Source organism: Penicillium arizonense (assembly GCF_001773325.1).
Source record: "Penicillium arizonense strain CBS 141311 chromosome Unknown PENARI_contig038, whole genome shotgun sequence".
In the NCBI taxonomy this organism is placed as follows: Eukaryota; Fungi; Ascomycota; class Eurotiomycetes; order Eurotiales; family Aspergillaceae; genus Penicillium; species Penicillium arizonense.
In genome coordinates, this window is record NW_019173315.1 from 27,410 (window position 1) to 40,576 (window position 13,167).

Consider the following 13,167-nt stretch of genomic DNA (forward strand, 5'->3'; position numbering starts at 1 on the left):
CTTGTAAATGCTAGGTAAAATTTTACCAGCCCCAAAAGCTATTGGGACTTTCGCTTCGTTTCTTGAATGTGTCTTGGCATGAAATTAACTCCGGTAGCCCCAAAGCACTGACTACATTATACCTAATACCGGAGACTAAATCAAACAGAAAGCAGTCTGAAGTCCCAGCCAAGTGCAGCTTCTTGAGGGAAGACGCACCTCGCAGGAAACACCTAACTCTTGGTGTCGGCGGAAGAATGTTGAATATGTTCGATTTCTTTTGTTGGGTTGAATCTGGGAATCAATGTATTGGCCCTAGAAACTTCAAAAGCGACTCTACCTCTCTCTCCCCCTAGGACGAGCATGCATTCTGTCCTTCATCACATCTTTCACGAACAGAATTTGACCACCTGAACTTCATGCCATTTGTTCACCTTATCGCATGGGTCATTCCAGAACTTAATAATGTAGTTGGCGATTGCATTATGGGGCGAATCCCCCACACCCAAGTCTTTCTTGATCATCATAATATAGACCATGAGTTGCCAACAATAAGCTAGAAAATAATTCGTTATGTCTCTGTTCGAAGAGTGTAATGGATCATACGCCACTTTCAGTTTCCGTTTGACTGTATAATCTGCGCGCACCATGGCGTCCGAGACAAGTTCGATGGGGAGTCCTTTCTGATTGAGCACCCGCCGCACATATTTCACGTCAGAATTGTTGGGTAGATACAGCGGCGGGAGTTTACACTCCAAGGCGAGGAAGTCATTGCATGGTATGGTATTATAGACTTGATGTTCGTTGTCCCAACTTGTCAATTTTCCAGACCACTCTGGCTTAATGATGGTGCTTGCCTTTTGCTCCCAGCTTTTGAGACTCTTAGGGTTTGAACTCGTAAGTGCAAAATTGGCGATCCTCAATCCCGAAGAATCGACGGAAGTGAAATGTTTGGACCTCAGATGTGGCATGTCCCGTGCATGCTCGAAGGGTGCCTTGGTAAAAGGCAGTATCGCGGTAGTCCTTTCGGTCTGGGTCATCTGAGGTTATATCCCATATCTCCGGGGAGTGGTATATCACATTTAGACAAAGGTAGGTCCTGAGGGCAAAAAAGAAGAGGTTGTTCCATCCCATATCATCGCTCTGGTAGACTTAGTTTATTTTCCAATGAGTTTTGGAACGGTGGTCAAAACTCACTTCTCAATTACATTCCCCCGCCGAGTGCGGAATTTTTCATAGCCACTCTCGGATGAGCACACACACGGAGATTGGGTCCATCTTCACCGTAGATGAGCAACGTCTTCATGATTTCGCAGTTGAAGAAGCCGGACTTCTCCTGTGGGAAGAATTCATAGCAATTAGGCCACCCGAAGGGTTGGCAAAAAGCCGCGGCCGTCTTCTGGTAGGGTGGAAACGGAGGACAATGGCATGAATCTTCGTGGCTATTGTAACAAGATGTTTCATCGCAAGCTTTATCTTTGAAAGTTAGATCGTACCATCGGTGGACCGTGGGGGTGATCTTGTTTGCGAGGGCTTCATCGATTACGCCGTATCTTCCGGTGGGTCATAATGATCGGCGTACTTTTTGCGTTCTTTTACTGCGTGAGTCTCCAGAGTTCCCGCAAGCATCTTTACAAACTCGTTGAAGTCGTTGCTCTGGTTTTCGTTGTGCATGGGGAGCAAGTTCTTCAACCCGCAATTGCAGTAGTCAGGGGAAGTCCAGTGTAGGTTTGAGGTTAAAAGGTTCCACGGAAGGTCCGGGGTTTGGTTGGCCATGACGACTCTGCGTGATGTATACCAGAGACGTCCTCGAGGTTCATAGGCCAGAAGGTATAGATCTGATCAAACCAGAAGTAGCTGGGATGTAAGAAGTGAAGAAAGAGCACTGGAACAACAAAAGACTTTGCTCTCAAAATTGAGTGAACTTTTCGGAGAGGTGGATTGCACTAGCCTAGCCAAGAGACTGCCGATCCTCCGGCCCTTTGAATGTCCGCAATTTGGCCCGAAATCACCAACTCAGCCCCAGCTTAACTCTAGCTTAACCCAGCTTGGAAACCAATGCGTGTTCTCCTGCCTTAGAGAACGGTTTCATCTGGCTACTCAGGTGATTTGCTGTCAATTGTGCCAGTGTCATCTGCAGCCATAGCACACCTCTGAGATCTGCCAGTGGTCTCCAATAACCACCGTGAATTTTCCGCACACGTCGCTCACCGAGGGTACCACGTAACTCATGCATGGCAGGATGACCACGACCCTCTATAGGGTTAACCATCCGGTCAGCTCACACTGCCGGCAGCAATATGTCCGGCAGAAAAATAAGTTGGCCGGATGATTCAAAGGTGGGGGCGAGGGTAGCATCCAAAGGGGGCTGGTAGTATCAATCCCCTATATATAGGGAGGTCCGGTGCAAAGAATGGCCTAATAAACGCCAACTAGGTCACCGCACATAAGCATTTCTTCGCTGCTCAACCCCGAGACCAGTGTCGTTTGGTTACTGGTCTCAATCCTTTATAGATCTGCTTCGCACCCTTTTAGATATCTCATTTGTGCCAGATCGGCCTGCATGCTACGAACTGTATTCCTTATTCTCTGGCGAATCGCTCTTATGCAAGAAAACTCCGACTAGCTTCCTAAGTGGCTTAGGTTATGTTCGGAACGACTTATTAAGCGTATCCAGCTTAAATAGACTATATCCCTTGGCCCCCTATGCGGGAACTGCTCGCTATAACACTTTATAATTATCCATCTGAAAGTGAGTACATTCCTTTATACATGGTCTACTAGTTAATTGGCCGCGCGAAGCCACCGATTGTTGACTGCTAAACGGGAACTTTTCAACCCTGTCTTTAGACTTTTCCTAAACCCAATTTGGGTCCAAAGTCTAGACCCAAAACCCAACCCAACCTAATAAAACCTTGAAAACAGCTACAGTAGACTCGAGATATAAGAGATAGCGCGAGGAAGCAACCGAAAAGCTACTTCGAGTTCTGGGAAATACAGATACGCTATGTGTAACACTCATAGATGGTGTTCCTCGGCTACAGTATGGATCCTGTCAAATACTATATACAAAATGCGGATCTGTGTCATCTCAGGAGACAATCTGAACACCCTGCGGATTGTAGAAGATGTCCTTTGGATCTAAGTCTCGCTTGAGCTCTTCCAACCGTGGAAGGTTACTACGCCAGTACGCACGCTGGGCATCGGGCAGCTTAGGATCTGGGCATCCGAGATATGCGTGTCCCGCACTGTCTGGCACTGCCTGAGCCAGAACATTGTAGAGTCCATCGGCAAAATCATACGTAGTTTGCGAGATTGGACCAAGCGGGTTGGCTACGAAAATTTGGACCCAGAAAAGCACATCGCGGTGGCCATATGCTGTGGCATCTTCCGACACGGTGTTGATAGCTCCACCCTCCAAGCTAAGCGTGACGAACCAGGCTAAAGTGCCGGGGTTGGTCTTGTGGATGTAATCGAAGAGGCCGTCGATGGCTGAATCAGAAATCAGCGTGCTGGGGGTGAATCCGAGTGACTTGGCGTAAAACCAAGTCGGGGAGTTTCCGACCAGTCTCAGAATGGTATCTTCCAGTCCATGACCGATCATCCCCAGCCAATCCGTCAGAACTAGCACAGTACCGGGCTCGCTGGTGGGAAATTTATTCTCCAGGTCCAGCTCATCGTACTCCTTTTTCGAGCCGAAAAAGATCCCTTCGAGAATGATCTGGCCGTCGAAGATGACCATGTTGGAGTAAAACTTCCAGGAGAGGTTCTCCTGGGCTATAAATGCCTGCCAATCCTTGACGAGCTTCGCCTTCTCGGCAGGAGTTCCCAGATTGAACGGGAACGAATATTGTACGGCCAGGCCAGGTGCCTCCTCCGTGCGTACTTTGAACTCTGTGACGATCCCGAAGCTGGCAGCAGCACCTTTCACGGCAAAGAACACATCCTGGTTCTGAGTATCCGACGCTCGTACAACACTCGAGTTCGCCAAAACCACCTCGACTTCCTCAACATGGTCAAGCGCCAGACCCCACTGGCGCGCTGCCGGGCCCAATCCGCCCATCGTCAGGTGGCCACCTGTCCGGATGGTTGGGCAAATACCGTGTGCCATCGCTCTGTTGCCTGCATGGTAAAGCTCGGTGTCGAGGTTGCCTAGAGTTGTTCCGGGACCAAAGGTTGCGATGAAGGTGGACTTGTCCAGGGAGAATTGCGAGAAGTGCTTCATATCGATCACGATGGCACCGTTTTGTCCTCCAAGGCCTAGCAAAGTAGGAGTTAGTCAACTGGTTCCTCGAGCAGCTGAACTACCATCATCAGATGATTGTCATACCGTAGTTGCCAAAACTATGGCCTCCACTGCGAGCCTGCACCTTGTAGTCATAGTCAGAGGCACATTTGACTACAGCAGCGATTTCGTCAGTTGATTGAGGGTATGTGACTGCCGCCGGGGTGACCGGGATATTCAAGTTGTACAGCTCGACTGCGGTAGCCTGATAAAGAAGCGAATCTTGGAACGCGACATGAGCAGCAACGCCTCCGACGGCGGATACGAGACAGTCACGTCCAGCAGCAATGCTGGTGGTATTGCCCATAGTGAAAATACCGACTCAAGGATAATGCAACATGAGTATTACGAAAAAAGAGACGATCTTACGCGTAACTTGGCCTGAAAGCCCCTTTTCGTGTTTACTGTGTTCGGGCCGCTTACGGACACTTTGATAACGTAATCTACAAGCAAATAATGGAGATTGATAGGGATACAACGGTTTAAGTTAGGACATGCGATCGGGACAATAGGCCTGGGAATTGCTCTCATCTTGTCAATTGCTCAATGTCAATTTGTCTTGTCGGGCAATATACCTGCAAGGCGCAACAAGCGGAACTGGAACGCGTCGCACGACGCGTCCGTCGTAAGCCACTTGAATGATCCACACCCCAATTTAATTTCCCTAAGTATTAAGGCAGCTATTAGGGGTTTCGGTAATTCTGTTGGAGCCAAGAGCCGGAAACTAACGGCAAAGATAAACATCGCCAATCACCGCACACAAGTTAACCCCACGTCACTTAACTTTAAAAAAGGCTAGCTTTGTCACAGCGATCACTTCGGGATTTCTTCCTCACTTGGTTTAGGGCTAGTTAATGTGAGACAACATCTACTCCGTATGTAATTTTATATATCCAATAAGTGTTAGAGAATCGTTCAGAATACTATCACGGGCGATGACTCGTGATTGAATGATCGCGTAGTGCTGTTTCATCTTAAGAACCCCCTCCCACATTTCATCAGTTTAGAAGCAATCTCCGATATCTTGCTTAAATAGAGTGGGACAAGACAATGATCCTAGTATGCTATATGAGAAAGTCTTCTCTAGACGGCATATAAAGAAACCTCCATGCGCAGTTCAAAATGTCTCTTGCTATAATTCACTCTTTTTCAACTGCATCGAGTCATTACTTTTGAAGTCATTTTTGCATACATCGGCATTCTTTTACAGACATTAAGATCCTCATATTTACGGGGGACTGATAGTCGTCGTCATGAAGGGAATTTTTTATTTTTTTGTATTGGCTTGCGTCGCTTCTGCTTGCTCAACCTTTACGCACCCAGGGCTTCTTCACACCTCTGAAGATTTTGATCGCATCCGGGAGAAAGTTAACGAGGAGGCCGAGCCGTGGATGGAGGGTTGGAAAAAACTTGTCGCCAGTCCATATTCCGATCCTTCCTACAAACCAAACCCAGCGTCTATCATCTACCGAGGTTACGACGGCACCCACGCCGAGAACTATGCCCAGTTATACCAGGATGTTGCAGCAGCCTATGTGCTTGCCATTCGGTGGTCTGTGACGGAAAACAGTACCTACGCAGACGCTGCTGTCGGCATCCTTGATGCATGGTCCGCGAACCTTACTGAGATCAGTGGCACCGTGGATTTGTATCTTGCAGTCGGAATTTACGGCTATGAATTTTGTCAGGCTGCTGAAATCATGCGCACTTATACCGAATGGAAGAATTTCAACCGCTTCGCCAAAATGATGCTGCGCGTCTTTTACCCAGCAATTAATCAATGGTTTGTGGGCCATGAAAATTGGGGCTCCTGGGGTGGAGGTGTGTACCCTGGGTGGGATTTGTCCCAGATCGCTGCCGCAGTTTCGATTGGAGTTCTCACCGATAATCAAACAATATACCAACAAGGCGTGAACTGGTTTCTTAACGGAACTGGGAATGGACAGATAAACAATGCAGTTCCCTACACTTATTGGTATGACAATCAAGTCCTGGGTCAGCCAATGGAGACTGGTCGTGATCAAGGTCATACCATGCTGGATATTGCACTCTTCGCCGCGATAGGTCAAATGACCTACAACCAGGGGAATGATCTATTCGCTCACAATGATAGCATCATTTTGTCTGCGTATGTCTTCCGCTCTGGCTTTATTGCCAGTTGTGATCCACTCCTATGTTCCTCCGTGCTAATATATCCTTTTAGCGCCGAATACGAAGCCAGATACAATCTCGGCTATGATGTTCCCTACAAGGCATACGGCAACGCGTATTTAGGTTTACCAATCATCAGCAACTCCAGTCGCGGTAACATCCGTCCAACTTGGGAATTGCTTTACAATCACTATGGGGTCCTCAAAGGCCTGAACACAACATGGACGAAGAAGTATAGAGACATGGTCGTGGAGAATGGAGGAGGATCTGAAGGAGGCTCTGGGGACTACGGGTCCGATAGTGGTGGTTACGACCAGCTAGGATGGGGAACTCTGCTCTATACCCTCGAGGGATAAGGAGTCAAGACTAAAGCTAAAATGGCATAACCTGGTCTTCTGCGGCAATTGCTTGTGCTAATGTATGTAACATGTAGCTGGAGCTACGGTGCTAATAGCTATGTCGAGTTCTTTCTATCTCAACTATCTCGCTCTCTGGCTCTCTGACCTGAACTGGACAGCCAATCTGATGATTTTGAAAGCAAAATAGCATGGTCCATTTTGGTGCAATTAATTGCATCAATTTGACCCTTTTGAATGGACATAATGAGACCTCGCCAACTCCCACGGGAGTTAGAAACTTCTTGTCACGTCCCTTGCTCCCGCAGGTCCCGTGGGAGTCCCATGGGTATTGTGGGACACCCATACGGTCCCACGCTAGCATAGTTATGCTAAGCATATCCTATTTCAGCTACACAAAAATGCTGAGTGATCAGATATCTTACTTCTTTTTTCACAACTATATCAGTGTCTTCAACAGCAAACTTTTTTATTTGATGTGCTAAGAAATGGAATACGTAGATTAATAAATCATACATAAGAAGGTTATATGCTAATGAAATCTGGCTCGAATACAAAAATGTGGTTGCTTCCAGGCGAAAAGAAGACCGAAACTCGTTATCATGAAGGGGTGGCAGAGGAATGTACGTATTTACTCTAAGGATATATCATGCATTTGCTACACTTTATAATATAACGTTATGATCTGAGGGATCTAAGCGATTGAGTCATGGCTCCGCCAAGGCTCTAGAGGTGAAGCCACTGACCGCTAGGGTGAATGCACCATACAATAAACCCTTATCTTGTGCAATAAGATGCGATACATCGAATGCACCGACTTCAGCGAAATCGGAGCAATTGAGATGACAATTCAGGGGTTTCCTACTGCTGAGTTATGTTACCATTATAAACAGCCGTAGGGATACCTCATTTGAGGCTCAAACTTAAATCATCTCTTCTACTGCTATACATTACTTATGCCGTATTCTACGTGGTGAATTATAACAGACTCCTTATACTGGCAGCAATTTCTAATATCACTCATATTTCTTTTACGTCAGTGATTTTAACATAATTATGTGTCGCCGGCCTTCTTTTCTTTTCATTTTTCTTTGTATGCATTGTCCTACGTCCCTAGTAAATCGGGCCCTTATAAACATGTTCATCGAGCCTTTTAGCGTCAAGAATTGCCGCCATATATCTTATCTATGGAGGAAAGACGGCCTAGCGCTCTGCTAATTAAATATGCCTTTGGAATTAGGGTCTTTTCGCTTTTTTCAACGCTAGTGATCATTTATTTCAAATTCTAGAATTTCGCCTCTTGCGTGTTCCCGTCTCAACACTATTAGATAGGAACCGAAGTGTTATACTTCTCGTATACGCCCTCGTTATCTAGACCTCTGCAGTCAGGGTGATCTTCTGGTCACCTACAGTCAGCGTAGGGCCCCACCTTTTTCTCCTATGGTAAACAGAAACGCTCAGCTGCAGTCTGCCCTGATTGTAGATGCCCTCGTGGGATAGAGTTGGTCAGAGAGGGGCGTCAGTAGGGCTATTGAATTAATATGCGTGATTTATATAGTATATAGTATGGCCGAAGCTCTTCCACATTATTTCTTTTAGGAAGTCATTTGTTTTGTGAGTTCAGGAGCAAAACAAACACCGAGTTTACCTTCAACAATCCCTGCAAGGATAAAATAGCAGAGCAGAGCTCCGTAAAACATTCAAGGGAAAATTCACCTCCGGACAGTTAGACCACATTTAATCAATGATCCTTGCAACCCCGCACTCCCCGCGAGGCATCTCGAAACTCCGGTGGGGGCGACGGGAACAGTTGATGGTTTTCATCAACGACTGATGGAAAGACTCTGTTAAATTGCTCCATTGACATGACGGGAGAAATCTTCGTTACATCAGAGGCATGGGGTAGGGTCAGCTATTGCGTGTCAATTTGCGGGGAACGAAGGCCACGTGCATGAAGCTAATTAATAATTGTCCGATGAGGATTGGATATATATTTCATACCTTCTTAATCCGTTGAGATAGAAGTGCTTTTATTTAGACGCGCCTCCCTTTCATTGAATAATTATTCAGGGCATCAATTATGCTTTCGAAGAAAGATTTGGTCGTTGCTGGCTTGGCTTTGTTACAGGGAAGCCTCGCTTCTTTGCAAATTGTCCGTGTCTCCTTGATCAGTAAATATGATAGCCGAATATGTTTGGCTAATATTGTCAGGTCCCTGCTGCGACGTGGACAGCAGCTGGTACAAACCAACACGTCCAGGCTCATGGCGGAGGTATGTATGTAGATCGAAGTGTACCTTTGTCAGATATACCCCAGAGCTCACACATTTCCCTCGTAAGGAATAATCGAAGTCGACTCCGTCTACTACTGGATTGGCGAGAACAAGTTGAACGGAAGCGCCTTCCAATCCGTCAATTGTTATTCCAGCACCAACTTGGTGGAATGGGCCTTTGTTGGAGAACTGCTCTCCCGCGAAAGCAGCGGAGACCTCGGTCCAAATCGAATCGTGGAGCGTCCCAAGGTGATTTACAACGATGCAACATCCACGTATGTGATGTGGATGCACATTGACAGCAGCAACTACGGGGAAGCAAAGACTGGCGTTGCGGTATCTTCCAGTGTTTGCGGCAAGTATAACTACTTGTGAGTCTCACAGGATTTATCCCTTGTCCATTAACAATTCCTTAGACTGATTGGTTCCCTCTAGAGGTTCATTCCGGCCCTTAGGCTTCCAGTCGCGCGATATAGGTCTTTTCAAAGATGAAGATAGGTCTGCCTATCTTTTATCAGAGGATGTGAGTGTGTTGATTGGCACTCAGTGTCTTTTGTTGTATGTCGTACTGTACATACACAGTTCTAACAAATACCACCAGCGCCCAAACGGGTTGAGAATTGACCGATTGACTGATGACTACACCAACGTTACGTCCAACACATACCTCTGGCCCCAGCATATTGAAGCTCCAGCTATATACAAGAACGACGGCGTGTATTTCATGTTTGGATCCCAGTTGACAGGTCAGTGCTTGTTCTCTCCACTACGATTTGGTCTAACCAGACTCGATTACAGGATGGGGTATGTTTCTCGTCTCTCCAACAACCCATTGTGGATCCTGCCTAGGGCTAACCGGCCTCTGCAGCTACAAACGATAACAAGTACAGCACCGCTACGAATCTGAAAGGTCCTTGGAGTGCCTGGGCCGATTTTGCCCCTGCCGGCACGAACACCTTCAACTCCCAAACTACATTCATCCTGGGAGTAGGCAAGAATGTGATGTATGTCCCGTGGGGAAAATATCGAAGGAAAAACATTTGTACGGTTTGATTCTTTGGCTGATTTCATCAGGTACATGGGCGATCGATGGCTCTCCTCCAACCTCATGGCGTCAACTTATATCTGGCTTCCACTGACCTTGTCTGGAACGACCGCCACCCTCGTATGGCTCCTCTCTCGCACGCTCATTCTAACCCCCACTCCCCTCCTTCAAGTTCCTTGAGCCCGAACTACCTCTGTTCCTTGCTAAAAACAATCTTAACACCCATAGACCGAGGAAGAAAGTTGGATCCTCTCCGAACAGCAGCCCTGGACACCCTCCCATACAAAAACCATCCCAGAAGCAGAATCCCCCTCTAACACGTTATCCAAGGGAGCTGTGATCCTCTCCTGCAGTGGCTGTTCTGGCGGAAAATCGGTAGGATATCTCGGAGGCACCAGCAACGGAACCCTCCAGTTCAGCGGCATCTCCAGCAATGATACCACGAAAACTACAGTTCAGGTGAGGTACGAGAATGGGGATACAAAACAGCGGTACGCAACAGTGACGGTGAATGGGAAATCGTATGTTCTAGCATTTATCCCTTCGACGAATGGAAATACGCCTTTCTCGTCGACGCTGAATGTTGAGCTGCATGCGGGGGATTCGAATGCTATTACTATCCGCGGATATGGGGAGGGATGGGGTAAGTGATGCTGACCGTGTTTGGTGGTGAGATATAAATTGATTTGGAGCACGATAACTAATTGCGTTGTACTTTCAGGCCCGGACGTCGATTGCTTGGTGGTTCCAGAGCGGTAGTTATAATGAAGCATGCGCGTGGTTTCTCTGAAGGGTATTCACCATGTAACGCCGGACTAAGAATGATGAGTGGATAAATAGATGCCACTTGGGTATATTGTGCATCCACACATTGTCGAACAGGGCAATTCCATCATGCTTCCTGTACCCGCTCTCGTTTCTTCTTATTTGCTTATCCTTGTCAATGTGAGTGTATATACTCCATGAAATGCCCCCGGCATCACATTAAGTGATAAACGTGGTCGGAGGTCTTTTGTGGTAAAAGACCCTCCTAAGAGTATTATGAGCAGACTCGGCAAAAGGCCATTCGTGCAACATGTGCAATACTCTTTATAAACATTGTATATCGGTTTCACAACGACTGATTTCCAGGCTTGAAGGAGAATCCACACCAGCTGACTCTTCAGGGAAACGACTATCCTGAGGGAATATAATCGGAGCTTGCCAATACCGAAAGAGGTTGATAAAAAAGGAGCAGCCGGCGTGAATATAAGTGCCACTGCAAAGGCTGTAGCGGTAATTTTTACAATTACGTGCGCAATTTTGGAAAAATGGCCGCATGAGGACGAGGGAAGTACATACAAACGCAAGGTCGAGCTCCAGAAGGGTCCATAGAGCTTCTTTAGAGCCACTAGCTATATCATGAGTCAGCTTATCTCGTTAAATGGGGAAGCCCTGACCCACAAGTAGCGTTATTTTTTATATAATTTTTGAATGCCACTAACCGGAGAAGACTGAAGACACACACTCTAACATAAAGAGGTTAACAAAGCAGGAGAATGCTGTCCGGAATACTTACAATCCGCCAATAGAAAAGGCCACAGTGATCTGGACCTTCTGTCGGATGGGCAATCTCAATCGCCAGACAACAGCGACAGGAAGGAGAAGAAGGACGACATCTTGTATGAGGGAGAGTGCGCCAATTGACATAAAGAATGCTGTCTGTCCATTTATGCATGCCCCATGGGTACTAGTAGGCAGCCAGAAGTGTTGTGGAGGCCAGCATTGGAAGATGTTCACCAAAATTGCGGCTATACCCCAGGCAATGGTATAGATGAAGAGAGCTGTCGTAGTGATTTCCCATTTTCGTATAGAGGCGAGAAGGCTGCGAAGAAGAAGAGTCACTGATAATTTAATGAAAATCTGGGACAGCGCCCAAAAGGTTTGGGTGAGCCAGAATAGCTATCACTATTAGCATCTTCATTTGTGCTTGCATCGGGTGATCACATGGAGGTTATCTTACCATAATCACACGACCGTGGTATTTGAGTTGTAGACCCCAAATGTCATTTCCAATTCCACTGAATGCAGCTAAAGTCAACATCAGCTCTGCACATAACAATAGCTCATTGTACCCACCGAGTATAGTGCAAATAGTCACCCCGTAAGAGATGAACAAGCCTAGAGACATTAAAATATCTCCAGTGTCGAGGTTCCTTTTCAGGAGGAGTCGACTGTAGAGACGCAGAAGGAAGAAGACAGTTGCGACGACCGCACCAACAACGGGGACGACCGCTAGAACCATTCGCCAATAGGTTGTAGTCATCATAGACCATCGGCGCTGCTTGCTGGTATTCCCCTCAGCAATGTCTAGGTTTCAGATCATGGCGGTAAAATTGAATTTTCCGGCCATGGCAGTTCAACATACCTTCAGCTCATCCAAAAATAATCTGAACTTAAGAGGACTTCAATGGTTCTTGATAATGTGGTCACAATTTCCCTTCGATGCTTATTCCACTAGAAAATACGAGGCCGAAAATGATATGTATACATCCCCTATATATATCATCTTCAAGGTGAGTAGACCGGGGAAGAATACCTGCAACTCAAGTCGAATGTTACAAAGTAATGCATTTATCAAAGAATGGTGACATCATTTGCCACTGTTTTCCAATTTCAGTATGACGTGGAACGAACTCGCGGATATGCCCGCGACCCTCGCCATGGTCCATTCTGCTCTAGACCAAGGATCAGCAGGTGTATAGGCAAGTTGGATGACAAGCAGTAGGGGAAAATCATGAGCTCCAGTTCTTATACTGTTCGTGCGCTTTAATTAAAATATCTGCGGACTCGCAAGGAAAGTTGATGACTAGGTATTCGGAAGTGAACGGACATCAAGAGCGGCGAAAGCAGTGTGGTCCGACCAATCATGTTAATTGAACACCCTTCCTTAACAATGGCATCTGGTACACATACTCGTCTCCTGGATCTACGCTATAAATTATTCACAATTTGTATTTAGTTCAGCGCCTCATGTGATTAGTATTTAGGGTGTATAATTATACATGTTGGATATGAAAGGCAATGTCGGGCGACACTA

At 46.6% G+C, this 13,167-nt stretch overlaps 5 protein-coding genes across 5 annotated transcripts; 2 read left to right on the plus strand and 3 right to left on the minus strand.

Annotated features, from left to right (window-relative positions):
- Window positions 1–861: 861 nt before the first annotated feature.
- PENARI_c038G00281 (uncharacterized protein) lies at window positions 862–1,755 on the minus strand (the record flags this gene model as incomplete). Its single annotated transcript, XM_022636953.1, has 3 exons — window positions 862–1,122; window positions 1,241–1,315; window positions 1,579–1,755. 3 exons carry the CDS (start codon window positions 1,753–1,755, stop codon window positions 862–864), a joined length of 513 nt encoding a protein of 170 aa, XP_022483189.1.
- A 1,315-nt stretch (window positions 1,756–3,070) lies between these two features.
- Window positions 3,071–4,571, minus strand: PENARI_c038G03546 (FAD-binding oxidoreductase; the record flags this gene model as incomplete). Its single annotated transcript, XM_022636967.1, has 2 exons — window positions 3,071–4,239; window positions 4,310–4,571. 2 exons carry the CDS (start codon window positions 4,569–4,571, stop codon window positions 3,071–3,073), a joined length of 1,431 nt encoding a protein of 476 aa, XP_022483164.1.
- A 946-nt stretch (window positions 4,572–5,517) lies between these two features.
- PENARI_c038G05048 (uncharacterized protein) lies at window positions 5,518–6,771 on the plus strand (the record flags this gene model as incomplete). The annotated part of the gene is made up of 2 exons (XM_022636975.1): window positions 5,518–6,392; window positions 6,468–6,771. The coding sequence occupies 2 exons, from the start codon at window positions 5,518–5,520 to the stop codon at window positions 6,769–6,771; spliced, it is 1,179 nt and encodes a 392-aa protein (XP_022483185.1).
- A 2,080-nt stretch (window positions 6,772–8,851) lies between these two features.
- PENARI_c038G12169 (glycosyl hydrolase family 43 protein) lies at window positions 8,852–10,847 on the plus strand (the record flags this gene model as incomplete). The annotated part of the gene is made up of 10 exons (XM_022637008.1): window positions 8,852–8,923; window positions 8,983–9,043; window positions 9,111–9,414; window positions 9,479–9,566; window positions 9,645–9,789; window positions 9,842–9,847; window positions 9,912–10,047; window positions 10,118–10,208; window positions 10,317–10,731; window positions 10,810–10,847. 10 exons carry the CDS (start codon window positions 8,852–8,854, stop codon window positions 10,845–10,847), a joined length of 1,356 nt encoding a protein of 451 aa, XP_022483180.1.
- A 631-nt stretch (window positions 10,848–11,478) lies between these two features.
- PENARI_c038G12218 (uncharacterized protein) lies at window positions 11,479–12,393 on the minus strand (the record flags this gene model as incomplete). The annotated part of the gene is made up of 5 exons (XM_022637009.1): window positions 11,479–11,482; window positions 11,573–11,596; window positions 11,647–12,029; window positions 12,091–12,158; window positions 12,207–12,393. 5 exons carry the CDS (start codon window positions 12,391–12,393, stop codon window positions 11,479–11,481), a joined length of 666 nt encoding a protein of 221 aa, XP_022483158.1.
- Window positions 12,394–13,167: the final 774 nt, after the last annotated feature.